At 36.7% G+C, this 26,337-nt stretch overlaps 3 protein-coding genes and 1 long non-coding RNA gene across 4 annotated transcripts; 2 read left to right on the top strand and 2 right to left on the bottom strand.

The window, feature by feature from the left end:
- Nucleotides 1-388: 388 nt before the first annotated feature.
- On the top strand, nucleotides 389-3,350 carry LOC111209877 (histone deacetylase 7-like). The gene is made up of 5 exons (XM_022709907.2): nucleotides 389-1,263; nucleotides 1,429-1,863; nucleotides 1,966-2,108; nucleotides 2,209-2,299; nucleotides 2,387-3,350. Exons 1-5 carry the CDS (start codon nucleotides 730-732, stop codon nucleotides 2,411-2,413), a joined length of 1,230 nt encoding a protein of 409 aa, XP_022565628.1. The 5' UTR covers nucleotides 389-729; the 3' UTR covers nucleotides 2,414-3,350.
- A 661-nt stretch (nucleotides 3,351-4,011) lies between these two features.
- On the bottom strand, nucleotides 4,012-5,137 carry LOC111209522 (kinesin-like protein KIN-12F). The gene is made up of 2 exons (XM_022709470.2): nucleotides 4,541-5,137; nucleotides 4,012-4,441 (listed from the first exon to the last, which is right to left on the bottom strand). The coding sequence occupies exons 1-2, from the start codon at nucleotides 5,069-5,071 to the stop codon at nucleotides 4,187-4,189; spliced, it is 786 nt and encodes a 261-aa protein (XP_022565191.2). The 5' UTR covers nucleotides 5,072-5,137; the 3' UTR covers nucleotides 4,012-4,186.
- Nucleotides 5,138-7,765: 2,628 nt separating this feature from the next.
- LOC106440586 lies at nucleotides 7,766-8,615 on the bottom strand. Its single transcript, XR_001287728.2, has 2 exons — nucleotides 8,436-8,615; nucleotides 7,766-8,365 (listed from the first exon to the last, which is right to left on the bottom strand). It is a non-coding gene; the product is annotated as an uncharacterized LOC106440586 (long non-coding RNA).
- Nucleotides 8,616-24,265: 15,650 nt separating this feature from the next.
- Nucleotides 24,266-25,839, top strand: LOC111201386 (flavonol synthase/flavanone 3-hydroxylase). The gene is made up of 3 exons (XM_022693129.2): nucleotides 24,266-24,885; nucleotides 24,973-25,291; nucleotides 25,384-25,839. The coding sequence occupies exons 1-3, from the start codon at nucleotides 24,512-24,514 to the stop codon at nucleotides 25,606-25,608; spliced, it is 918 nt and encodes a 305-aa protein (XP_022548850.1). The 5' UTR covers nucleotides 24,266-24,511; the 3' UTR covers nucleotides 25,609-25,839.
- The last annotated feature ends 498 nt before the right edge of the window (nucleotides 25,840-26,337 follow it).

Raw genomic sequence — 26,337 nt, 5'->3', positions numbered from 1 at the left:
GTTCAATAAAAACTGTACTGTATGATTCGCTACCTGATTTTTCTGAGTCCAAATATGATTATGATATATAACAGAAAGTTATTTTTTTATATAATTAAAAGATTTTGAACAAGTCTAAATTAATCTCATGAACATATGCAAAAGTTCCGGGTTTGTTTTATATCTGAGACGTCCATAGTGCGAGTCACTGAAACTATCTGAACGTAAATATCCAAATATTTTCATTAGAAAGCCATTTGTTATAGAAGTTTGCTTTTGGTTCAACATTTACTTGACCATCTCATACTTTATTATTATCAGTACTCTCGTATTTTTGTCTGTTTGCTATTAAATATTTAAAGGGTAGATTAGATAGAAATAGAAGAGTTCCTTGTTCAAAACAAGATTTTGTAAGTTTACAAAAAAAAAAAAAAAAATTTTGTTTCTGAAGATGTTACTCAACTTCGTTTTCTATATTACTTGTATCTGACAGGGTCACATGGCAGTCAGTGGTTTTCACCATGGGGAATGAAGTACAAGACGACAATGATAAGAGTTATGACTGCTTCTTTCCCCAACATTGACCAAAGAAACTGAGGGATTAAAGTAGAATAATAAAGTTTTAAATTTTAATATTTTTTATTATTCTAAAAGAAAGAAAAAAACAGAAATAGTTCAAAATAAAATCGATCTTTCTCGCTTCTTGGCGGAAAAACAAAAAAAAAGCAGAGAAAAAGAAAGAGAAAGAAGATGGAGAATGCGGCGAGCTTGGCTTCAGGTACCGACGGAAAGAAACGGCGCGTGACCTACTACTACGAGCCATACATCGGCGACGGCAGTCAACGGGTATCCCAACAGATCACTACTACTCACAACCTCATCCGCAGCTATAACCTCCACAACGACATGGATATCATCCGCCCTAGCCTTGCCAAAGATTCAGATTTCGTTCGGTTTCACTCGCCGGAGTACATAACATGCCTCGCTACTCTCACGCCGGAGTATGTCGACATGGCTAATAAGTCAGAAAACGTAGCCGAAACTTCCTTGGAGCTCTTCGACTTAGACGAGTGGGACACCCCTTTCTTCCCTGGCCTCATCGATTATTGCCGTCTCTACGCTGGTGGTTCTATTTGCGCCGCCGCCAAGCTGAACCGACGCGAAGCTGATATCACCATCAATTGGTCCGGCGGGATGCACCGTGCCAAGAGAGATGAGGCTCGTGGCTTTGGCTACGTCAATGACGTTGTTCTTGGGATCCTCGAGTTGCTCAAAGTCTTCAAGGTAACTGCTTCTTTAGCGTTAACTCTTGAATCTTGATGTTTCTTGGTTCGCAAGTAAAGAGAAGCTTCTACTTGAGTTAGTAACTTTGCCTCTGAATGGTTTCTTGAATTTGATTAAGCGTTGATGCTTGTACATGACTTTGGCTCTAAATTTTGATTTTGACAGCGAGTTCTCTACATAGATATTGGGTATTACCATGGGGATGCAGTACAAGAAGCGTTCTACAAAACTGATAGAGTTATGACTGTTTCTTTCCACGAGTCTGTGGTCCAAAGCAGAGGAGACATAACAGACAACGGGGTAGAAAAGGGAGAATACTATTCTCTAAATGCTCCACTAAAGAATGGTTTGAACGATGCAAGTTTCGTCAATTTATTGGTACCTGTTATCCACAAGGCTATGGAGGTTTATCAGCCGGAAGCAATTGTTCTTCAGTGTGGGCCTGATTCACTAGCTGGTGACGCGTTGGGTAAATTCAACTTGACTATCAAGGGTCACGCTGCATGTCTCCAGTACATAAGATCATTTAACGTTCCTCTCATGCTCTTGGGTGGTCAAGGTCACACTCTTGGAAATGTTGCACGTTGCTGGTGCTATGAGGTGTCTTTAGTAACTTCAACTATGTGTGTTTGTTTTTTCAATTATATTCGTAAAAGTCTTGTTCTTGAATGGTGCTTTTTTTGTGTGGTTTCCTTGGTGCAGACAGCTGTTGCGGTTGGAAAAGAAATTGACGACGATCTCGAAACCAATGTGTTCGATGCGTGTTTTGCCCCAAGTTATCAACTTCATATTGAGCCGAACCGCATGAAGAATTTAAACACAGACGGATATATTGCAAAAATAAAGTAATCTTCTAATACCTCTTTACTCATTGCCTACTTAAGTTGAAAAGGCGTATATCATGGACCTCTAAGACTTAAAATTTGCTTGTGACTTCAATTGTAGGAAGACATTACTAAACCAACTTTCGCAAGTGATACACGCACCTAGTGTGCAGTTTCAAGACACTCCACCAATCAGTCAAGTTACAGAAGCAGTAAGAATAATTCATGCATTGATTTAGTTCCGGGTTTGTTCTTTTTACATATGAGGCCCTTAAAATTCTCATTTCATATCTCCGCAGGCGGAAGAGGACATGGAGACGAGATAAAATCAACGTATATTGACTGCTAGTGCAAGTTATGAATCAGGCTCTGACGAGGACAAGTTTTTTCTCGGTGTAGTGTCATAGTACAAGGATTCTTTCATACTTCACCTCCTCGTGAATAGTTTTACCAACATTGTAAATAAGCATAATCACATCAGATATTATATGAAGTTCAAACAACAGATTTTTGTCTGCTGTGCTGTCTCTAGAACACCATCACATCTCAGCTTTAGTTTATTCCTTGATCCTGGTGAAAGCACTACCTTTATTTCTGAGCCTTTAACATGTTAGAATCAGTATATGAGTCATCTGTGGGAAACTACATAGGCTTACACGTGATCAGTTAAAAAAGATATGTCCAGGAGTTCTGAAGATAGGTTCCAGAATCCTACTTGTGGAAAGTATAGTCTCTCAGAAAGATTTGAGTTTGGTTTGGTGCAACATTAAGAACACAATTTTGTGTCGATCTGGTACCTTAAGGCGAGAAGAACGGCGAGTAGAAGACGTGAGTGCAGGAGATTGGAGTGGTGATACATAACAAGACATAAGTCCATAAGCATACAAAGATAAGAAATGTAAATAAAAGTAAAGGGTACAAAACTCAGCAACACTTCACAAAAATTCTTACAATACCCTGCAGTGATGATCAAAATGGTCCATGCATTTTGTCACAAACTCTGCAATACTTGATGTATTTGAAGATGGAATGGCTCGCTGAAAAATGAGAGGCTGGGACCAGACTGTCTCGACTACTCACGTCGACATGGACCAGAACACAAGAGACAGCACCACTGATTTCGTGGCACTTGGTAACAATGTCCGAATGGGAAGAAATGGAAGTGTCGATCTATTTCATAACGTGTGATGATGAGAAGGCGATGTTTGATATTCAAAAGTTATATATCATGGTTGTTGAGGAGCTGCCTTTCAACGTTGCTGATCTGTTGTGAAGGAGAAGTTCCAGAGAACAAAGGTTTTCTTGTTTTGAAAGGCACTCTTTGATTTGATTTGATCCCTACATCTCTCTCAGTTTACGAACATATCAGAGCAACAAACCCATTTCTCTGGTTTTCAACTGATTTGATCTTCTTTTTTTTCGGTTTGAAAGTTTAAAGAGAGGATATAAAATAGGGAAATCTTGTTTTTTTTATTCAAATTACATCTCTTTACATGGTACTAGTGGTATTTCGGCGCTACGCACCGGGTTCGTATGTTTTATTCTTACATGAATTTACAATTTATTTTATGGTCTTAGTAAATAGAATATATTCAAAAACATAAAAATAAAATATGTTCAAAAAGAATGATATTTTTTTCGACCCATTTGATTGTGGGTAGCGACTATAAGATATTACTTTATTTTGAAGTTGTCTAGTTCAAAGTGAAATAGCATAAGTGATTGTGACTAATCGATTTATAAAAGTAGAATAAAAAGCTGATAATCGTAACCAAGTTAATTTAGTTGAAATTTAAACATAAAATAAAGTCGATATTTTATTTAGATTACATTTTTAAAATGTTAAGTACTATGAACGGTATTTGAAATTTTATTTTATTTAAGTACCAAATAGTATCTACGGGCGGGTGAGCAAATGAGCAAATCATATAATATTATTTAAAGTTCAACAAACTTTTGATTAATTTGTTCTAATGTATTTTTCTAATTTGACTATGATAATATGAATAATATTTAAAAAGCAATTGTAATCGATTTTGTTAGCTTATATTATTTTTCCTTTTATATGTTTGTTTACCTTTTATTTTATATATTGTTATTTAAACCGTTGATTTATATGATATAAGCCTATTCCTTTTATATGTTTGTTCTTCATTCTCCTTGACCAAACCGGTTCTGTCTTCTGATAAATGTTCCTCATTCCCCGTGAACCATGGCTGTAATGCAGACCCTGGCAATTTGCTTTCCGCAAGATATTGCTTCATTGTACTCATTTCTGTCTGGTGCTTGCCCTTTAACTTCTCCATCTGCATCTTTAACTTTGCATTCTCTTCTTCAAGTAAGCTGAAACGTTCCTGCAATTATATGGTTTTTGAATCCAAAACAAACCAAACATTAAAATTCAATAGTGAGAGCCAACCCACAAGCAAAAGATTGATGAAAGTAAGAGTTACCTCAGAGGATTGTACATATTGCTCAGCTTCTCTGAGTCTGATCAGTATCTCTCCAGCAGCTTGAACAGCTTCAGCGGTATCTCTCAGCTGAATCTTAAGTCCCTTGTTCTCCTTCTTCAAGAACTCTCTTTCTTTCTCCTTCTCAGCTCTAATAGCAGTAAGCTCAGCTGAAAAGGCTTTGGCAAAACTCTTCCCATGACGACCTTTCACTGCAGCTTTAGCCGCTGCTTTCTTCACATCAACTATTCCCGCCAACGTCACGTTATGCCTCTCAACTAACTCATCATACTTCTCCTGGAGCTCAGTGTACTGCTCAATGAATCTACTGTGACCAAGCATGGCTCTACCAAGAGCGTCGTTTAGCTCCTCCGAAGCCGTTTTCTCTTTTCTGAGTTTTATCTCCAGATCCTCTGCGTGTCTACGGTGGTTATCAATATCCATTCGTAGATCATCTGTTAAAGATATCCACTCACTCTCCATTTCTGTCCACCTTTCACGTTCCTCCTCCAGATCATCACTGTTGTTTGGCATTGATAACCGAATGGTAATAGATTAGCTGAACAAACTTAACTTAGTTTATAGAAAGTGATTTTGAAAAGAAAAAGAAAACTTCAATGCAATTTTCATGTGAACGCGTCTTTGTAGTGCTTTTCATCTATTAGGTCTCTGAGAATTAGTGGTAGACTCTATTTCTATATTCTTCTTATTAGCATGATACTCCATTTATACTTATAATGAAAACTATAAATTAGTATTCCGTTTTGAGTTCTAAGTTGTATCAACTCAGAATACAATACAATTCTATAAAATGATAAAATAACAAAATACAAAATTCTATGTAAATATATACTTGTCTTACTATAGTAAATAATAATTAGTATATATTCTTTTTTATTTAATATTTACTGATGTTTTATAAAAAATAAGTTGTTGCAGATTATACTGAATTTCATTCCGCAATTTAATTTACAAATTCTAATAACTTTTTATACCAATACATTAGATCAGAATTTTTGATACTAATCTAGAAGTAGTTAATAACTAGGTTAAGATCCGCGCCTTGCGCGGAATCAACATTATATATATAAATTATTTTATGTATTAAATATTTTTATATATTATAAAATAATTAATATATATTAAATAATTAAAGTTCAGTAACTATTAAATATATAATTAAATTGGTGCAAACATATAAATTAATTTTATTAATCCAAAAAATATATTTTTTTATTTTTGATAGGATATGTAATTAAATTTAAATGATACTAACATAGATAATATATTTTAGTATTCTTTTAATATTAATGTCTATTAAATGATGATTTCTACTCATATAGTTTTTTCGATCATTTATATCTTTTATAGAAAAAAATCTAAATTACTGATAACAAAATTTTCATTGTGGGATTAATAGTTTTACTAATTTATAATTTAAAAAAATAAGTTGTCAATGATCGTTCAAAACTTTTATCAAAAAAATTGTTCAAAGTAAATTTTGAAACTAAAATATTGTATTTTATATGGTTTATAGTTTAATTTAAAACGATATATATATTAATCTTAATAATTAATTAAATTAGAATTTTTACTTATATAATTGTTGTAGTCATTTGTATTTTGTCATAGCAAAATTTTTAAACCATGGATCATAAAATTTGAATGTGAGACTCTTAACAGTTTTAGTAATTTATAGCCGTTTGTAAAAATTCAAAATATAACATATACATAAAAATCTAAATTTTTATTATATGGTTATTGTGGTTGTTTAATTTATTTAATAGTTTAAAATTAAACAAATATGATAGAAGATACACTATTTTTTTATCAAATCTTTATTATTCAAAATCATTAATTGTCATATATACTTTAGCCACATTAGGCAATTCCATAAATTTTATTTAAGGAAATAATAAAGTACATTAATGATGAATTTATTGTTAGTTTAATAAAAAGCTTATTACATAATTAGAAGGACCAACATATTTCTCTAATGATTTTAAGAATCATCCTAGTAATGACATGTGGCTACAAAAAGAAGTCGTAATGCTTCTCAGATAATATATAGGGGATTATATAGAAATAAAATATTATAGTTACTGTATTACTAAGTTTATATATTTTTAAAGATTATTTTGGATTACAAAAGTTAAGAAACCAAAAACACCATTTACGAAACTTGAAATACGATGCCTAAAAGTTGATATTTACCATTTAGACTAACCCACGTTTACATCTAAAACTGATACTTTTTTGGGATTTTTTTCTTCTAAAATCTGATTTCTTAAGGACAACGAAGAGAAGGGGAAGGGAAAAAGAAAAAGAAGATGGAATCGCGAATAACCATGAGCTCTTTCAACAGATACACAAATTCCAAATCCTACTCGGGCGCCTCCGAATCCGTCCCCCTAATTCCCATTTGAAGACAGAGATTTTCAGACCAACCTCGAAGAGAAGAAGCCAGGCTGGAGAACGAGCTAGTATGTGTCATAGTCTCTGGTCGAATTGACCTACTTAAACCGGATTTCGGGCCAGTGTGTGACGGTGAACCTACTATTATGCTTTTTGATGAAGAAAATAGGTACACGCCTGAGTATATCTTTGGTAATTACTTGGAAGGTTGCCGGTGAAGTTTCCTAGTAGCGGTGTAGATAAGGAGAAGAAGTAAGAGAAGGAGGAGGAGGTGGATATTTTGGGTCTGAGAGGCTGATTGTTGGTAGTTGTGCTGATTGTGTCAGGGTTTCACATGAACATCAACATCGGTTCCTCAAGGTTGGTTTCTTATTGAATTTTGATAATTATTATGTTATATCTCTTCATGTGGACTCTGTTGAATGTCTAATCAAAGTTAAGCGAGAAATATAACAATGGTTGATATGTTTGGGATGATTGTTTGCTGTTAGTTTGGTTATGAGATAGATAAAAGCTCTTTTAGCTACCTGCCGTTAATGCTGTTTTTAAAATCAAATACGCTCGAGGGGTCATGGTCAAATACAATTGGAACCTGATAGAGTTTGATCATTTCCAAGAGTGCACATGCTGTTTCGTGAATGTAGTTACAGGGTAGGCCAATCTTTGGTTGTTGTCATTGCATTTGTGACAATTATGGTTATGTTCTTTCAAACGCTGTGGTCATCAAGTGATGTACTTATTCTCCGATTAACTGCTGCTTCACCACAAAATTTAGTTCACAATGTGAATAGCGAGACTTGATCTGATGCTTTCGTATACAGGTCATTATTGTTTTGAGGTTGCATGTGTTGCCAAGAAAGCATAATTTATGATTTGTAAATTCTTGACTACTATGTCCAACAAACTTAGATGTCAAATTGTCGATGTTGTATAGATGTTCATATGATGTTAATGGATGTCCAGTTATATTACACTCATAATGCACGTTCTAGGACTATAAACATTACACTTTCGGTGGAGTAATATACTTACTGTCTAGTCTAATTTTCCATATGCAGACCACTTTTCAAATGTATCTGTCAGTTTATACTCATGTTTCACTTTAGGTTCCAACTGTACCCTGATTGTTTTGTGTTTAGACATCTCAAAATATTGAATTTCACTGCCTTTATACATGGTTCATGTGAATTGGCAGGGCCTAAGTTCCTGGGAGCAGCTTGGCAGCACCCGCAACTGAATATTTTTGAACGCGGGTTGCTCATCGAAGTGTATGTAGATCGGGGAGTTGGAGAGTTTGAAGTTATGGTTTGTTCATGTAACGCCAACCCAATTATCCCAGTTATCGAGTAGATTGAACCTTCCTTAGTAGGTGTCTAAAAGTGTTCAATCGGTGGGGCGTTGACCAAGCTTTACCTGTTGGAAAAGAGAAACGTAAAATCAAGAGCTTGGCAGGAGCAATTTATCATATGTTCTCCGGAGTTACCTGTTCATCGAGGATGATCATGTCCATTCCCTGGAGCTCTCCTCCTTTCGTCACATTAGGTGCCTCCCAGAACCTAAGCAGTAACACCTCCACAGTCTTAGTAGAACGACGAACTTTCAAATCGAAGAGCAATAGGTGAGAAGCTCCATCGTTAGAATCTGGGTTTTGAAGAGAATGCTATTGCTTCGGTGCGAGTGATGAGTTTCATCCCTGCAATGTTATTTATAGAAGGACTCCTCCGTTACTATAGAGGAGTGAGAGGGCTATTGAATGTGAGGGAGTGGAGGAAGTGGGGAGATGACGTAAATGCGATCATTATTGGGCGATTGAATGATAGCCTAAGGCCGTCGATGTTGTATAAACCAACAGTCGCAGCGGCTCCTTTTAGGTCAATAAATTGCAAAGGGTGGCCCAATTGACTGCAAGGTTTCAAGTTTCGGGCCAGCGTAACAAAAGTTCAGTGTAATAAATTTCCATGTTAAATATTGTAATGCCATGTGGCGGAAAACGCCCCTCCCTCTTTGCTGAGCTGGATAGCCTAAGGAGAGAGACAATTCTCCTTTATATATATAGATTTCTTTCTAGGGAAAATTAGCAAATAGAGCAAGTTTGAATTTGTAATTAGTTAGTTGGGCCACTTTGAGTTTGAATTGGGAAATTGGGCAACGTAGTAGGAGAGAGAATATTTGTGTTGAATAATGCCTTGAATCTGTTGGGCCTTAGTCTTTTGAGGCTCACTAGTGCTAGGGTTTTCCGGGACACAGCTATATATATTTTGTGTCTCCTCTAAACCTAGCTAGCAGCCGTAGAGAAACTAGATCTGATCTTCTTGTAGACAGATCTCTATAATTCCTCTATCAATAAAATCTCTCTTTCCCCGTGGACGTAGCCGTTAGGGGTGAACCACGTTAAATCTCTGTGTCTTTCTTTATAGTTTATCAATCTCTTAATCTGATTCTTCTCACATCCGTCACAACAAACTGGTATCAGAGCTTCGGGTTTAATCTGGTGAGAAGACGTCTGGGATGAATATGAAGATCGACAAGTTTACTGGAAGGAACAGTTTCAGTCTCTGGCAAATCAAGATGAAGGCGTTGCTGAAGCAACAAGGTCTTTGGGCACCGTTGTCAGGGAAGAAGGTTGAACCTGTTACTACTGAGATGGAGGTTACTGAAGAGAAGGCGTATTCAACAATTTTGTTGTGTCTGGCAGATGAGATCATCATCACAGTTTCTGGTGTTGATGCTGCAGCTGATTTGTGGTCGAAGTTAGAGAGTCTATACATGACGAAGTCTCTTACTAAGAAGCTACTTCTGAAACAACGTCTTTTCGCTCTGAGGATGCAAGAAGGTACACAACTCCAAGATCATCTTGATAATCTAAATTCCATCTTGTTGGATCTGAGGAATATTGATGTTAAGGTGGAAGATGAGGATGCAGCACTGATTTTGTTGGTATCACTACCAAACTCCTATGAGAACTTTGTTCAGTCATTCATAGGGAGTAAGGATACAGTGAGTTTGGAGGAAGTCAGGTCAACACTTCATAGCAGGGAGTTGCGACACAAGGCATCTGGTTCTGGTACAAACGACCAAGCTTCTGGGTTGTTTGTATGTGGTGGAAAGAACTTTGGAAAAGGCAAGAAGTCGAAAGACAAAAGGTCATTTTCAAAGGGTCCTAAACCAGCTGATATTTGCAATTACTGCAAAGAGAAAGGACATTGGAAATCTGATTGTCCTAAGAAGAAGAATATTGCGCTGGTTTCTCATGGAAAAACACATCCTAGAGATGTGTGGGTCCTGGACACAGGCGCATCTTATCATATGTGTCCAAGGAGAGAATGGTTCTAAGAGTATGAGGCAGTGACTGATGGTAAGATCAAGATGGCGAATGACTTTGCTTGCGATATTGCAGGAATCGGTTCTATTAAGCTCAAGACACATGATGATAGAGTCTGCACGTTGACTGGAGTTAGACATGTTCCATCTATGTCCAAGAACTTGATCTCAGTTAGTCTTTTGGATAGCAGAGGTTTCAAGTATTCATGTGGAGATGGAGTTCTGAGTGTCAACATGGGTTCAGATGTGATTCTCAGAGGTTTCATTCATGGTACTTTGTATTTGCTGGAAGGTTCTACGGTTTCAAGTTCAGCAAAATGTTGCATCTCCAGAGGTTCGCAAGGAAGATATGGACAAGTTGTGGCATATGAGGCTTAGACATATGGGCGAGCGTGGGATGCAGATTCTGTCGAAGCAGGATCTTTTTTGTGGTCATAAGACCAAGAGCCTTGAGTTCTGTGAGCACTATGTGTTTGGGAAGCTGCACAGAAAGAAGTTTCCTAAGGTTGTTCATAAAACAAAAGGCACGCTGGATTACATCCATTCAGATTGTTGGGGTCCCTCCAAGGTGGAGTCGCTTAAGGGTCACATGTATTTTGTGTCGATGATTGATGACTATTCGAGGAAGACTTGGATAACATTTATGAAACACAAAAGTGAAGTTTTCAACAACTTCAAGGAGTGGAAAATAATGGCGGAGAATCAAACTGAGAAGAAGATTAAGAGGCTTCGTACTGATAATGGTCTGGAATTCTGTTCAACAGAGTTCAATCAGTTTTGTAAGGATACAGGGATTGCTAGGCATCATACAATCAGGTATACACCACAGCAGAATGGTGTAGCAGAGAGAATGAACCAGACATTGCTGGAGAGAGCGAGGTGCATGCTTTCTAATGCTGGTTTAGAGATAGGGCTGGGTTCGCGGGTCAACCCGCCCCGCATGACCCGCCAACCCGCGGATCGACTCTATTTTTTAAACTCAAAATTCCGACCCGCATAACCCGCGAAAGAAAAATCGTAAACCCGCACCCGCCCCGCTAAGATTGCGGGTAACCCGCGGGGCCCGCATATAATATTAAATTTAATAAATAATTATTTTTTTATCAATTAATTACTTTTTATAATAAAAATTATACATTTATAATTTAAATTATATAATTTTCATTAATTTATATATTTTTTTACATATTTTTATTTTTTATTTTTATTTATTTTAAAAATTTTTAGAAAAAAATAATTTTTTTTTATTTTGCGGGTCGGCGGATATCCGCGACTCAAATTTGGTTGACCCGCACCCGCCCCGCTAAAAATCGACTCAACCCGCACCCGCACCCGCATGCTGAAATTTGTAAATCGATCGACCCGCACCCGCCCCGCGGCGGGTCAAACGGGGCGGGACCCGCGGGTAATGACCCAAATTCCCAGCTCTATTTAGAGAAGAGGTTTTGGGCTGAGGCAGTGAACACGACTTGTTATTTGATCAATCTTGGACCGCATACAAGGATCGAGTGTCGAATACCTAATCAGGTCTGGTCAGGCAGATCTGCTGATTATTCTATTCTGAGAGGCTTTGGTTGCACGGTTTACTATCATGTTAATGAAGGAAAGCTGGAACCAAGAGCGAATAAGGGAGTGTTTATGGGCTATGGAGATGGTGTAAAGGGATACAGAGTTTGGCCTCCATCTGAGAAACGGATTGTTATGAACAGGAACGCTGTGTTTGATGAGAGTTATATGTTCAAAGTTTCAGCTGAGTCCATTTCAGAAGCAGAGCAGGAGGATGTTGACAAGCAGGTGGAGCTGCAGGAAGTGCAGTCAGACTACCCAGGATCGACCAATCCAGTGTCAGGGAGCGATCGATCTACGCCAGACACAGGATTGGGCGATGGCAGAGATCTCTGATCAATGTCCGACAACACGAGATCGATCGATCCTCAGGAAGAGAGCAAGCGATCGACGTCTGATGAGCAGCCTCAATCTTCCAACTCTGGAAATCAACGTATTGGGTTTGAAAAATGCAGTATTGCTAAAGACAGACCAAGGAGAGTTGATGTTAGGCCACCAGAGAGATATCAGTTTGAAGATATGGTGGGTTATGCACTACATGTTGCAGAGGAAGTGGACACTTACGAGCTGTCTACTTACAGAGAAGCCATTTTAAGTTATGCATCTGAGAAATGGTTTGCTTCAATGGGAGATGAGATGAAATCTCATGAAAAGAATCACACATGGGATCTGGTCACACTACCACCTGGGAGAAAAGTTGTGGCTTGCAAGTGGATTTATAAGCTAAAAGAAGGTCAGTCACCAGAAGAGGGAGTCAAGTATAAATCTCGAGTTGTTGCTAGAGGTTTCAGTCAAAGAGAAGGCATGGACTACAATGAGATATTCTCATCCGTGGTCATACACACCTCTATCAGAGTGCTATTGGCGATAGTAGCACGTCAGGATCTGGAGTTGGAGCAACTTGATGTGAAGACTGTTTTTCTTCATGGAGAGCTTGAGGAGGAGATCTATATGACTCAGCCTGAGGGTTTTCTATTTCCTGGTAAAGAAGATCATGTGTGCAAGTTGAGGAAGTCGCTGTACGGCCTTAAGCAGTCTCCTAGGCAGTGGTACAAGAGGTTTGACAGCTATATGGTCAAGTTGGGCTACGACAGGAGTCCTTATGACTGTTGTGTCTACATGAGCAAGGTGGAGGATGAGTCGTATATCTACCTGGTGCTGTATGTAGATGACATGCTGATAGCTGCCAAGAAGAAGTGTTATGTTCAGAAGCTGAAAGAACTGCCGAGTTCTGAGTTTGAGATGAAAGATTTGGGTGCTGCGAGGAAGATTCTAGGAATGGAGATCTTCAGGGATAGGACAAAGAAGAAGCTGTTCTTGTCACAAAAGGCCTACATTGAAAAGGTCTTGACAAGATTCATGATGCTTAATGTTAAGCCTATCGATACTCCATGTGCTGCAAATTTTCATCCTACCATGAGTGATGAAATGTCTGAAGGGAAAATCGATTATATGTCACGTGTTCCTTATGCTAGTGCTGTAGGAACTTTGATGTATGCTATGGTTTGTACAAGACTAGATCTTGCACATGCAGTCAGTGTTGTGAGTAGGTTCATGATTCAACAGCGAAAGGAGCACTGGATCGCTGTGAAGAGGATTTTCTGGTACCTTAAGGGTACATCTGATATTGGTCTTGTCTATGGAGATAAGGATCCGAGACTGGTTACTGTGTATTCTGATTCGGATTATGCAGGAGATGTGAACAACATGAGATCTATGACTGGTTACGTATTTACTTTGGGTGGTTCTGTTGTGAGCTTGAAGGCAACTTTGCAGTCGACAGTGACTTTGTCTACAACTGAGGCAGAGTATATGACATTGACATAAGCTGCTAAGGAGGCAATATGGTTGAGATGATTGGTCAGTGATCTTGGTCTTCATCATGATCAGGCTACTGTGTTTTGTGATAGCTTAAGTGCTATCTGCTTAGCCAAGGATCAGGTTCATCATGAGAGAACCAAGCATATCGATGTAAGATATCATTTTCTGAGAGATGAGAAGAGGATTGAAGTGAAGAAGGTAGGAACAGCTGATAATCCTGCGGATATGTTAACTAAGCCGGTTCCTCATAGCAAGTTCAAGCATTGTCTTGATTTGCTAAACATCTCAAGCTGTTAAATCTGGCCCTGATGGGCGTTTGGCCCTGAGGGGCATCTGGCCCAAGTGAGGGCATCTGGCTCTGAGGAGCATCTGGTCCGACGGGACATCTGACATCTGAGTTCGACGGAACATCTGAGCAAAGAGAGAGTCTGGTACATCTGTATTCTGTGCACGAAGAAGTGCATTCTGGTATATCTGATTATGGAGGATTCAAGTCAAGGTGGAGATTTGTTGAATAATGCATTGAATCTGTTGGGCCTTAGTCTTTTGAGGCCCACTAGTGATAGGGTTTTCCGAGACACAACTATATATATATTGTGCCTCCTCTAAACCTAGTTAGCAGCCGTAGAGAAACTAGATCTGATCTTCTTGTAGACAGATCTCTGTAATTCTTCCATCAATAAAATCTCTCTTTGCCCGTGGACGTAGCCGTTAGGGGTGATCCACGTTAAGTCTCTGTGTTTTTTTTTATTGTTTATCCATCTGTTAATTTATATCTTCTCACATCCGTCACAACAATTTGAAAGGTAATTCTGTTGAGTTTGAAGTGTAAATCATATTTTCCAATACAGAGATTTGATAAGATTTATACAAATGCTATATTCTTTCTTTTTTTTTGTCATCAAAATAATTTTTTTTTTTTGAATTATACCGGGGTATCTTCTTGGAAATGTTGGGGCGTTCTTGGTGCTATGAGGGTGTCTTTAGTGACTTCAACTATGTGTGTTTTTTCAATTATATTCGTACAAGTCCTGTTTTTGAATGGTGCTTTTTTTCTGGTTCCCTTGGTGCAGACAGGTGTTGCGGTTGGAAAAGAAATTGACGACGATCTCGATATCAATGTGTGCGATGCGTGTTTTGCCCCAGATTATCAACTTCATATAGAGAACCCCATGAAGAATTTAAACACAGACGTCGATATTGCAAAAATAAAGTAATCTTCTCACTCCTTTTTACTTCATTGCCTAGTTAGTTCAAAATCATGGACCTGTAAGTCTTAAAATTGTTTGTGCTTTTACTAAAGCAACTTTCGCAAGTGATTTACACACCCAGTGTACAGTTTCAAGAGACTCCACCAATCAGTAGAGTTACAGAAGAAGTAAGAATAATTTATGCATTGATGTTACATCTTTTCTCAGTTCCGGGTTAGTGAGGCCCATAAGATTCTCATTTCATATCTCTGCAGGCGGAAGAGGACATGGAGACGAAATAAAAATCAACTTATATTGACTGGTAGTGCAAGTTATGAATCAGACTCTGACGAGGACAAGATTTTTCTCGGTTAAGGCCAATGGTGTAGTGTGACAGTAAGACGATTCTTCACTTCAATTTCACCTCATTGTGAATAGTTTTACCAACAGGTACATATAGAGAAATATATAGGTGTATAAACATAGCAGTACATAAATCAACATTAGTCATAAATCAAAGGGTTTCTGTGATATTTCGTTGCTTCAGATACAAGTAACTTAAGAAAATTTGGGCTAAAGGACTGATTAAATCATGGGTCTTTTGATTGTATGGTTTGAGAGGATCTTAACAAAAACAAAGATCATGGGCAGTAGTTATTTATTAAAACTATGCTCCATAGAAGAAACATATGTTCGAACTTTGAATCCACTTGTATGCCATAATAATGCAAGACGATGTAAAAGCGTTTGTGCTATACACTTAGAGAGTACATAAAGATAATACGATCTGGTGGTAACAATGTCCTCGGTTTTCTTGTCTAACTACTATTAATGACATTTTACCTTATATCAAAAGACTCAAATTTATTTTTTCGGATATTCGGATATCCGTTCAGTTTTCATTTGGTTCTGGTCTGGGTTCGGTTATTCGAATATATAAATATATGAACCATTCAAATATCTAAGGGTTTTGGTCCAATTTTGGTTTGGGTAACTTTACCTGTGAATGGTTTCTTATATTTTATAATATACTAGTATTAATTCCCCTGCTATGCACAGGTACATTCCTATCGTCTAAATTATTTGATCATAAAATTATAATGATTATTAAAATAAATTATTGTTTAGTCACATATTTTCTAAATATGGACAACACATTGATACAAAAATTCATGCATTCAGTTTTTGTGATTTTGTTTTGAAAAAGAAATACCTCATGCATGTTGGAAAGCTTGTTTTTGTTAAAAGTTTAAGATATATACCAAGTTATATACCAAGTTACCAACACACAAAATATGGTATAACTATTATATTTAATATATTTGCTTTAAATTTTGTAAATAATACTTATTTAAATATAAGTCCCTTCATGTATAACATAATAAACATAAAATAATAGAACTATTGACAATGAAACAATAAAATTATGATAATTTCTGAAAAACTACAATTTAATTAAAAATAAATATCAACATAAATATAAAAGGCAAATAGCTTTATTAAAATCACCATGAAAAAATTAAGTTATATTTTACATAAGCTTGAATTTTACCTCTTTGTTATATAAGAAATGGCGACAAAGCTAACTTTCATTTTTCTAACAGATTTTAGATACCATTATTTCAAATTTAAATGTGTTTATCTTTTCCCACAAAAAGTTCTTTCATGTTGAGAATAACTTCAAGTTTCTGATGGTAACTTTTTTTTTTGAAAAAACGGGTGTTTTTTCTAATGGTAATTTTGTAAAGAGAAGTCTGGTGTTCCATCTTTTTGTGAAAATTAATTTGGAGAATATAAAAAAGTGCTAAAAGCAATAGTAGAATAACTCGTTAGCACAATCAAAACAAAACAAAACAAAACTAAACTAAAAACGAAACAATTGAGAGAAGAAGAAGACAAAAACAAAATATTAGAAAAAAAAATATAGTTGATTGAATGTTATATAGGAGATGCAGCGGTTGATATTGGGAGTTATTGATCTTTATAATCGAATGTGTTCATGTGTACTTTTGATGCTCTGAGAAAATATGGGAACTTGTTTTTTTCTTTTACAGTTTGAAAAATATTGGAAACCAATAGAAGGTGTTTTAATCTGGATTTTCTTAATCTTTAATTTTTTTTAAATTTTGTAAAATAATTACATTTGTTAAAATCTGATTACTCGAAGTGATTTGTAATTCGGTATATAAAGCATAGCAGAAAGAGATACAAATGTAAGCTTTTAATATTTTATAATAAATACAAAAATGTTTTAAAACATTTACTAATATAAATACAGAAATACAAGAAAATTCCCCCCAATAAAAAAAGATCAAACGGGTTTGTTGGGGGAAAGAGAGAAAGAAGATGGAGAATGCGGCGAACTTGGCTTGGGTTCCCGACGGAAGGAAACGGCGCGTGAGCTACTACTACGAGCCAGCGAACGGCAACGGAAACGGACGAGAATCCCAACAGATCAGTACGACTCACAACCTCATCTGCAGCTATTACCTCCCTCGCTACATGGATATCATCCGCCCTCGCCCTGCCCAACATTCAGATTTCACTAAATTCCACTCGCCGGAGTACATATCATTCCTCCGCTTAGTCACGCCGGAGTACGCTAGGTCGAAAACCGTGACGGATCCTTCCCTCAAGCGCTTCAACTTAGACGCGTGGGACTCCCCTGTCTTCAGTGGCCTCTTCGAATATTGCCGTCTCTACGCCGGTGCTTCTATTTCCGCCGCCGCCAAACTGAACCGACACGAAGCTGATATCGCCATCAATTGGTCCGGCGGGATGCACCGTGCCAAGAGAGATGAGGCTCGTGGCTTTGGCTACGTCAACGACGTTGTTCTTGGGATCCTCGAGTTGCTTAAGGTCTTCAAGGTAAACTACTTCTTTGATTAAGCGTTGATTCTTTATTCTTGAGCTATAGAGAACCTTCTAGCTGACTTAGTAACTTTGCCTGTGTTGTATTTGATTAACCGTTGATTCTTGAGGTATAGAGAACCTTCTACCAGAGTTAGTAACTTTGCCTCTGAATGGTTTCTTGAATTTTGATTAAGCGTTGATTATTGAATCTTGGTTTGCAAGATGTTTCTAGGAATATAGAGATGCTTATACATGAGTTAGTAACTACACTTTTCAACATGACTTTGGTTTTGACAGCGAGTACTCTACATAGATATTGGCTACTGCCATGGGGAAGCAGTACAAGAAGCATTCCACAAAACTGATAGAGTTATGACTGTTTCTTTCCACAAGTCTGGGGTCGACCAAAGAAGAGGGGACATAACAGACTACGGGGTAGGAAAGGGAGAATACTATTCTCTAAATGCACCACTGAAGAATGGTCTGGACGATGCAAGTTTCGCCACTTTATTTGTACCTATTATCCACAAGGCTATGGAGGTTTATCAACCAGAAGCAATTGTTCTTCTGTGCGGCCCTGATTCATTATCTGGTGATGCGTTGGGTAAATTCAACTTGACTGTCAAGGGTCATGGTGCTTGTCTCGGGTACCTAAGATCATTTAATGTTCCTCTCATGCTCTTGGGTGGTCAAGGTCACACTCTTGGAAATGTTGCACGTTGCTGGTGCTATGAGGTCTCTTTACTAACTTCAACTATGTGTGTTTTCCAATTATATTCGTAGTCCTGTTCTTGAATGGTGCTTTTTTTCTGGTTCCCTTGGCGCAGACAGGTGTTGCGGTTGGAAAAGATCTCAACGACGATTGCCCTATGATTGCGGACGACGATTGTTTTGCCCCAGCTTATAAACTTCATATCGAGCCAAATCCCATGGAGAATTTAAACACAGACGGAGATATTGCAAAAATAAAGTAATCTTCTAATACCTCTTCACTTCAATGCCTAGGTAGTTCTAAAGATGTATCATGGTGCCAATCATTGTTTATGAAAATTTGCTTGTGACTTCTTCAATTGTAGGAAGACACTACTAAAGCAACTTTCGCAAGTGATACACGCACCTAGTGTGCAGTTTCAAGACACTCCACCAATCAGTCAAGTTACAGAAGAAGTAAGAATAATTTATGCATTGATGTTACATATTTTCTCAGTTCCGAGTTTGTTCTTTTTAAATATGAGACCCTTAAGATTCTAATTTCATATCTGCAGGCGGAAGAGGACATGGAGACGAGATAAAATCAACGTATATTGACTTGTAGTGCAAGTTGCGAATCAGACTCTGACAAGGACAAGTTTTTTTCTCGGTTAAGGCCTTCATACTTCACCTCCTTGTGAATAGTTTTACCAACATGTACATATAGAACAATAGGGTGTATAAACATAGCACCATTGTTAGTACATATATCAACATTGTAAATAAGCGTGATTACAATATTAGTGAGATATTAAATGAAGTTCAAACAACAGATTGTTGTCTCTAGAACACCATGACATCTCAGCTTTAGTTTATTCCTTGTTATTCCTGGTGAATGCTCTACGTTCATTTCTTGGCCTGTAACATGTTAGGATCAGTATATGAGTTATCTGTTGGAAATTTCCTGTGGCAAATTTTCTGAATGTGTTGGCAGCTCTGATAAGTCAAATAAAAACAACACAAGTCTTGTTTAAATCCAATACTAGATGTCTGACTTTTAGAGATAAAAGGGTCTGAAGCTAAGAGTCATAGTCAGTATATTTACCAGATAAGGTAGCTTTCTGAAACTTATCCCTCATCTGACGAACAAATCCGAAGTGGTCATTAGTTTTATTCAATTCTTGAACCAAGTCATCCAATTGCGAGTTGCAATCCACTACTGATGATCAACGAAGACAGATTGAACACACTTCTTGTAACTAGACTCTTTGTAAACACTAAAATGTAGTCGATGTTTGGCTTCAGTAAGAAATGTGTATACTCACGTGTGTAGATGTCATTTCCATAGTGAACTGTGAATGAAAACTCGCGTGTAGGCCTTTCTGCATCAATGTTGGTGAATGTAAACTTAACTCCTGAAAGAGAAGTAAAACAACAAGATCCTCTATGGTAAACTTAAGAAACTTTAATAATAAAGAACTAATACTGATTAACAAACTCAAAGTTTCTCTTATTACCATGCCCTGCTTCAACATGAAAACCTAGAGCCTGTTTATACCAAGAGATAGCGTCTTTGATGTTGTCTTCGGTAACATTACCAGCAGTGTCCTTAGATACTGCGAAGTCTTTATTGGAAGAACGAAGTAGAAAAATGTTCGCTTGGTCTTTCAGTGAAAAATGTGAGTGAAACAAGCTGGGTATATTTTTAAAGATCACCACTTTATAAAGTCTCGTATGAGCTTGTAGCTGACTCGTGAAAACTACAATGTACTCAGACAAAGCTAACAATAATGAGAATGTTTTGTTTAAGCAATCTCATCCTCAAAGTTATAAACTTTTTAGTGTAATCATAAGCTTTTGTGTAATTATTTCCACATTTAGACTTCAAAGTTTAAGCAATATGGTTTGATGGAAGTGAAGCTGAGTACCTGCCAACACTTAACGAGCTCGTCCTCTGCTTCTCTAAGATTCGATTTCATATTCGCTAGTTCCACTGCAAAACCAAAGACAAATATCACACATGACAACCCTAATTTCACAGAGACAGAACCGAAACCTAGAAAATGTGTTGTTAAAATTAATGACTTGGGTCGTACGAAACTGAGTCGAACTTTTAATCTAACGTTTGCTTTGTGCAGTGGCCTTAGCTCGATCCAGTACAGAGTCGATCGATCTTCTGGAACGGAGAAGCTATGCAGGAATTGATTTTAAGCCGCTGTTCATCAATATCTTTCTCACGCATGAGTCCCAGAGGCACCAGTCTTCTTCGTTGTATCACCACCCCTGATATATTTAAGCTGTTCCATTACCTAGAGAAAGAATCTTGGAGATTCTATAACCAGCCATTTGATTTGAGTTTAGAAAAGCTACATGGGGCGTTCGGTATCCGTTGATGTTCGGCTCCGATATTTTGGATTTCGGTTTTAATTAATTTGTAACACATCTAAGTAGCATTCTAGTAAATTTTTAAGTATGGGTCAGGTTCGGTTATAATACATCACTTTTGGTTCTAAATTCTGTCACATCCTAGAACCCATAAAATAACTATATACCGTTCGGATTCAGGTTTTATCGGATCGGTTCAAATACCCCACAGTAAAATCTAAAATTTAAAAGCAAAACATAAAAAAATGCATACTTATTTATATATAAGGTACTTATTTAAATTATATATACTTACTTTAGATATCATATCACAATGAATATGAAATTAAATATTTATAGTACATATTTATGTTTCAAATATTTATATTACCTACTGATTTGTACATTCAGATTGATTTCTTCGGATAATATTTTAGGTTTTTTCGGTTTTTCGAGTTTTTCGAGTTTGTTTAATAACACTCCGGGTTTGGATATGTGTTATAATACTATACAAGACCCATTCAGATATTTTTTACATTTCGGATCGGATACATATCAGGTTTTTCGGTTTGGGTTCGGTTCGGATTTTGGATTACAGCTTTTATACCCATGTGTAGGTTTATGATTTCTGTTTTCTTCTATTTTACAGTTTTGCATAAGCTTACTTCTATGTAAAATGCTGAAAATTGAATTTAAGAATTAATGGAAACTTTTTTTTTTTTGATCAAAAAATTAATGGAAACTTAGCAAGGTAATTTTAAAAAGCTTTAATTCTTATATAGATATACATATGGTCCGAATGGTAACCGCGGTCTTGATAAAATAAGCGGTACGGAACTGAAGTGTGGTACGATTTAACTGCGGTTCGTGCGGTTTGCAGGATAAGTACAGTTTTGGTAAAAATTAGCAGTGCGGAATTGTGTTGATCGGTGAAAATATGTTGTTTGCGGAATGGAACAGTCAAACAGTGTTTAAAAAAAAAAAAAATTGTAAAAATGTTATATATCAATACAATCAATATAATTTAAAATTGAAATTTTCTATTTAGTGTGTTATTGGTGTAATTTGTTTTTGAAATTTAAATACCAAAATTCATATGAATTAAAAATTTAAATTACATATATAAAATAAAAATTAAGTAAAATACAATAAAAACATTCTCGACAATTTTGATTTTCCCGTGACATATTTGCAATATTGTCTCTTATTTGTGTCATTTGTTCTCCGTGTGCCGCATCAAGTTCTTATGTATCAACAAAGGCAGATTCTGAATCTATGTTGTTCAGTCTCGTATCTGGCATTGTATTTGCAAAATCTTCATCTGCGTAGTTTGATATTTTGATAAAGTTATGTAATCTCAGGGTAGTCATTACCACTCTTCTTTGTACATGTATTTTGTATCTTGGAAAATCAGATACAATCCGCCATTTTTTCTTCCAAAATCCAAATGTTCTCTCAATAACTGAATGTAAAGACGCAGTTGAATAATTCTTGTTTATTTCTAGGAGCAGGACCAGAGTTAAATTGAGACATATGATATCTCACAACTCCATTTCGTGATGATCTATATGGAGCTAAAAATTCTTGCTTGTTCGGATAGCCTGAATCAACAAGATAATATTTGTCTCACGTAGGCAAAGGGAACTCAGAATCGTTTTGTTGTGCCATTGCCATCCTGGTGCTCCATTCCATATATATGTGAATATATATTCAAATCACATATTTCCATGATGTTTAAAAATGCATTATCATGTCGATTCCAATACATTCCTTGTTACTCAGGCTCCATTTTTACGCATACATGAGTCTCATCCATAGCTCCAACGAATCCACTGAAGAAGGGATAATATCTTCGATCTGAGTGAAGTCTTTCAGGAATTCACATTAGCTCTTGTCTTGTTGTAGTTCTAATATAATCATGTGCCAATAGTTATGTCGCCGTAAGGACTTCCATAAATTTTCTTTGAATTGTCTCTCGATTTCGGCCAAATATCAAACCAACATCTCTTTGAAATTCATTATGCCCACATATCTGTAGAAACATAACCATGCTTTCTTCAACACTTACATTGAGTGTTGGTTGTATAAAAGAAAATTTTCTTTCAGAGCCACAGATTAATTTTCTTCATGTTGTATAAAAGGTGCTTAACTAGGGAGCTCTCTGAATTTCTCAGGTTATGATCAAACTCGAAAGCAAACACATTGGAGGGCATTCTCCAAGAAGATCAAATGTAGGCATGTTCTGCTTTTCCAAGAGTTAGGAAAATTACTTGAAACATGGAAGTCTGAAGCTTCTTGTTCCTTCTGAAGGCGTTGTTTATGGAGTCTGCGACGAGATATCTTCATGGCCTTGCATGAAAGATGAAGAAAACTCAGAAGAATTCTATTTTGGTCTGAAAACTGGACAGGGTCTTTTGGAGTTCAAGTGCAAGAGTAAGATTCAGAAGCAGAGATGGATTGCTGGGATTCATTCTACTGTCTCCAAAGTAACTTGTCTTGAAGCTGACAAATGCTCTGTCGAATCATTGAGCTTCAGTGATCGTATGCCATAGAGAATCCTGTAAATACTTGTTCAGAGTTCACAAATACTCTTCCAGAGAATTGTTATAACCTTCTTTTGAGTTGTTCATACAGCAAAATATCAGATGAGAATCTTAGTCCTTACTTGTTTCATTAGAATACAACCGTCTTGTTTGTTCCATAAGGTAACACCTGTAGTTCGCAGTATGATTTTATAGCTTTTGTGAGGAATTTTTTCTCGAGGTCTTCAGATTTATAGAGAAAGCTCCTTAGACTGTCCCGGTGGGAGACACTCTCAACCTTTAAAAATAAAAAATTCAGACAGACTAATTGAGCAGATGTCGAAGAACACAGAGGAGGTATACAGTATCTAATCTTTTTCAAGATTATACCACGTGATTCTTATTGTTTTTAAGATGTATGAGAAAAGTCTGACTGGATCTCTTTCATGTCTTCAAGTTGTTGGGACCATCCATGATGATAGATTCATAGAATTTCAATATAAAACAAACGAGTTTCTGCTGTGGAATCAGGTCAACGGTGTGAAAAGCGTTAGTCAAATAAAGTGGCCATTGCTTACTTCTTTCCTCGCATGTACCTCAGTATGAACTCGAACTAAAACTTTTAATAGTTAACAAACCAACTAATGATTCAACTAAACTCACGTAAATGGTACATAAATTTATTAACATAGCCCATAGACTCCATAACATTTTTTTTTTGTTTTTTTAACTCTATAACATGGATGAAAAAAAATCATCCATGTTTTAACTTGATGATCTTGTATCTAAAACTTGATCCTAGAATTTGAATCTCCCATGGAAACCTCAGATATCCAAACTGAAACCGATAATACATAATCACGAAAAGACTAAATACATGACCATCGGAGAGAAGCAAAAGAAAACATCGAAACGTGGTTATGCACAAATATAAAACTGAAGGAAAAAAGCTCTATAACTCACTCCACCATGGATCAATTATTTGATCAAATTTGTAAAATGATCAACTACCATTGTTTACCAACCACCCAAGCATATTAAAACTATTATGAATAGAAGAACTACAATACAAAGTAGCATTGCTGCAATTGCTGATTTTATATCTTCCCCCATCCTCACCTACCACTCAAACTAGTCATTTGATAGAATCCCATTATAAAAAAGCGCATAGACCTCTTGTCTTTCCGTCCAAACATCCATCAACAAATCCACCACTACTAGCTACCAGCAATATGGTGGTTGAGAGAGACCAAGACATACCGTCTTCGCGCGTGCCCATAATTGACCTAAGCAATCCCGATCAAGAGCTAGTGGCGCGTGCGGTGGTGAAGGCGAGCGAAGAGTGGGGTGTTTTTCAGCTGATAAATCATGGGATCACCACGGAGCTGATTCAACGTTTGCAGGATGTCGGGAGGCGATTCTTCGAGCTTTCTGAAGCAGAAAAGAAAGACGTGGCGAAACTAGATGACTCCCGTGAAGGATACGCGAGGAGGTACACATTAGACCTAGAAAAGAGAATAGGTACGGTTGATCAACTCTTCCACAATGTCTGGCCACCTTCGGCTGTGAATTACTCATATTGGCCTAAGAATCCTCAAGATTACAGGTATGAAAACTACTCAAAATTAAAATTTGATTTTGTTAACTGGTTTTGAGTCCAAATCTAAATATTCATCACATGTTATATATTCAGGGAAGTGAACGAGGAGTACACAAGGCAGGTAAAGATGCTATCAGAGAAGATTATGGAATGGTTGTCAGAGGGGTTAGGTTTACGTCGTGAGGCTATTAACGAAGTTGTTGGCGGTGAGTATCTGTTGAATGTCAACTACTATCCGCCGTGTCCACATCCGGATGTTATCGAGGGATTGGATGCACACACCGATATTAGTGGGCTCACACTCCTCCTAACCAATGAGATTCCCGGACTTCAAGTGTTCAAGGACGATCAATGGATCGACGTGGAGTACATCCCATTTGCTGTTATAGTCAACATCAGCGATCAGATTCTAGTATGTTGTAATCTGACGTGTTTAAAATTTTCATTAACTTTCTAATATTGTGTTTAGTGCTATATTTTTAATATGGTAACGAATCTGCGCAGAGGATTAGCAACGGAAAGTACAAGAGTGTGTTGCATAAAACGACCGTGGATAAGGAGAAAACAAGAATGTCTTGGGCGGTTCTGGTTAGGCCTACCAACGATATGGTCGTGGGACCTTTTACCGAGCTTATCGGCGACGATCCTCCCAAGTTTAAGTCCATGGTCTACAAGGACTACATATACCGCAAGGTCCGAAACTTACCGTTCGTTGATCTCGACTCATGATTAAAGTCAAAAATCCGGTGAATTACTTGTGTGTTTTTTTTTTTGTCCACAACTACTTGTGTCCTTTTCTAATAACTTCGTGTTTACTTTACACGTGGTCGTTGTAGTTGGTGTGATATGGTGTTTTATGGTTTTTAGTGCTTATTGTTTCTCAAATCTCAATTTGTAATATTTAAAAACTCTTGTTTTTTTTTTTTTTTGAAAAGAAAAACTCTTGTTTAAATATTGCAGTCTTAACTCTTAAGAAAAAATAAACAATTATAAATGATATATATGTGATTTTATTTTAGTAAATTTCTTTTATTTTCAAATAATTGGTATATTTTAATAATTAATCTTTAACAAATATTTTATTGAACTACTTATTCAATCAAAGCTTTTAAATATTTTAGCACATCTTAATGAAGACGAACCCAGCATCGAATTGAACACTACGTATGCCTTGTGTAGATATAAAACCTGATTTGATGATGATGTCGTAACATAAGTAAAAATGTTATTTTAAAAAACATGTGATAAATCATTTTTCAAAAGAATTAAAAAAAAGGGTTTTTGCCAAAACTAACTCATATTTTAATCCCAAACATATTCTCAAACTTGAATCAAATGCAAAACTAACCTAAAAGCCTAGTGAAATTACAGCTCAACCCCTTGTGACCAAACAAAAAAACAGAAGCAATTTTTACGAATATAGCCCCAGTAAATCGTCTGAGTCGTCTGAGATGTTGG

This window comes from Brassica napus, chromosome C8 (genome assembly GCF_020379485.1).
Source record: "Brassica napus cultivar Da-Ae chromosome C8, Da-Ae, whole genome shotgun sequence".
NCBI lineage: Eukaryota > Viridiplantae > Streptophyta > Magnoliopsida > Brassicales > Brassicaceae > Brassica > Brassica napus.
Note: the sequence above shows the minus strand (reverse complement) of the source record. Positions and strands in the feature narration are given on the sequence as shown.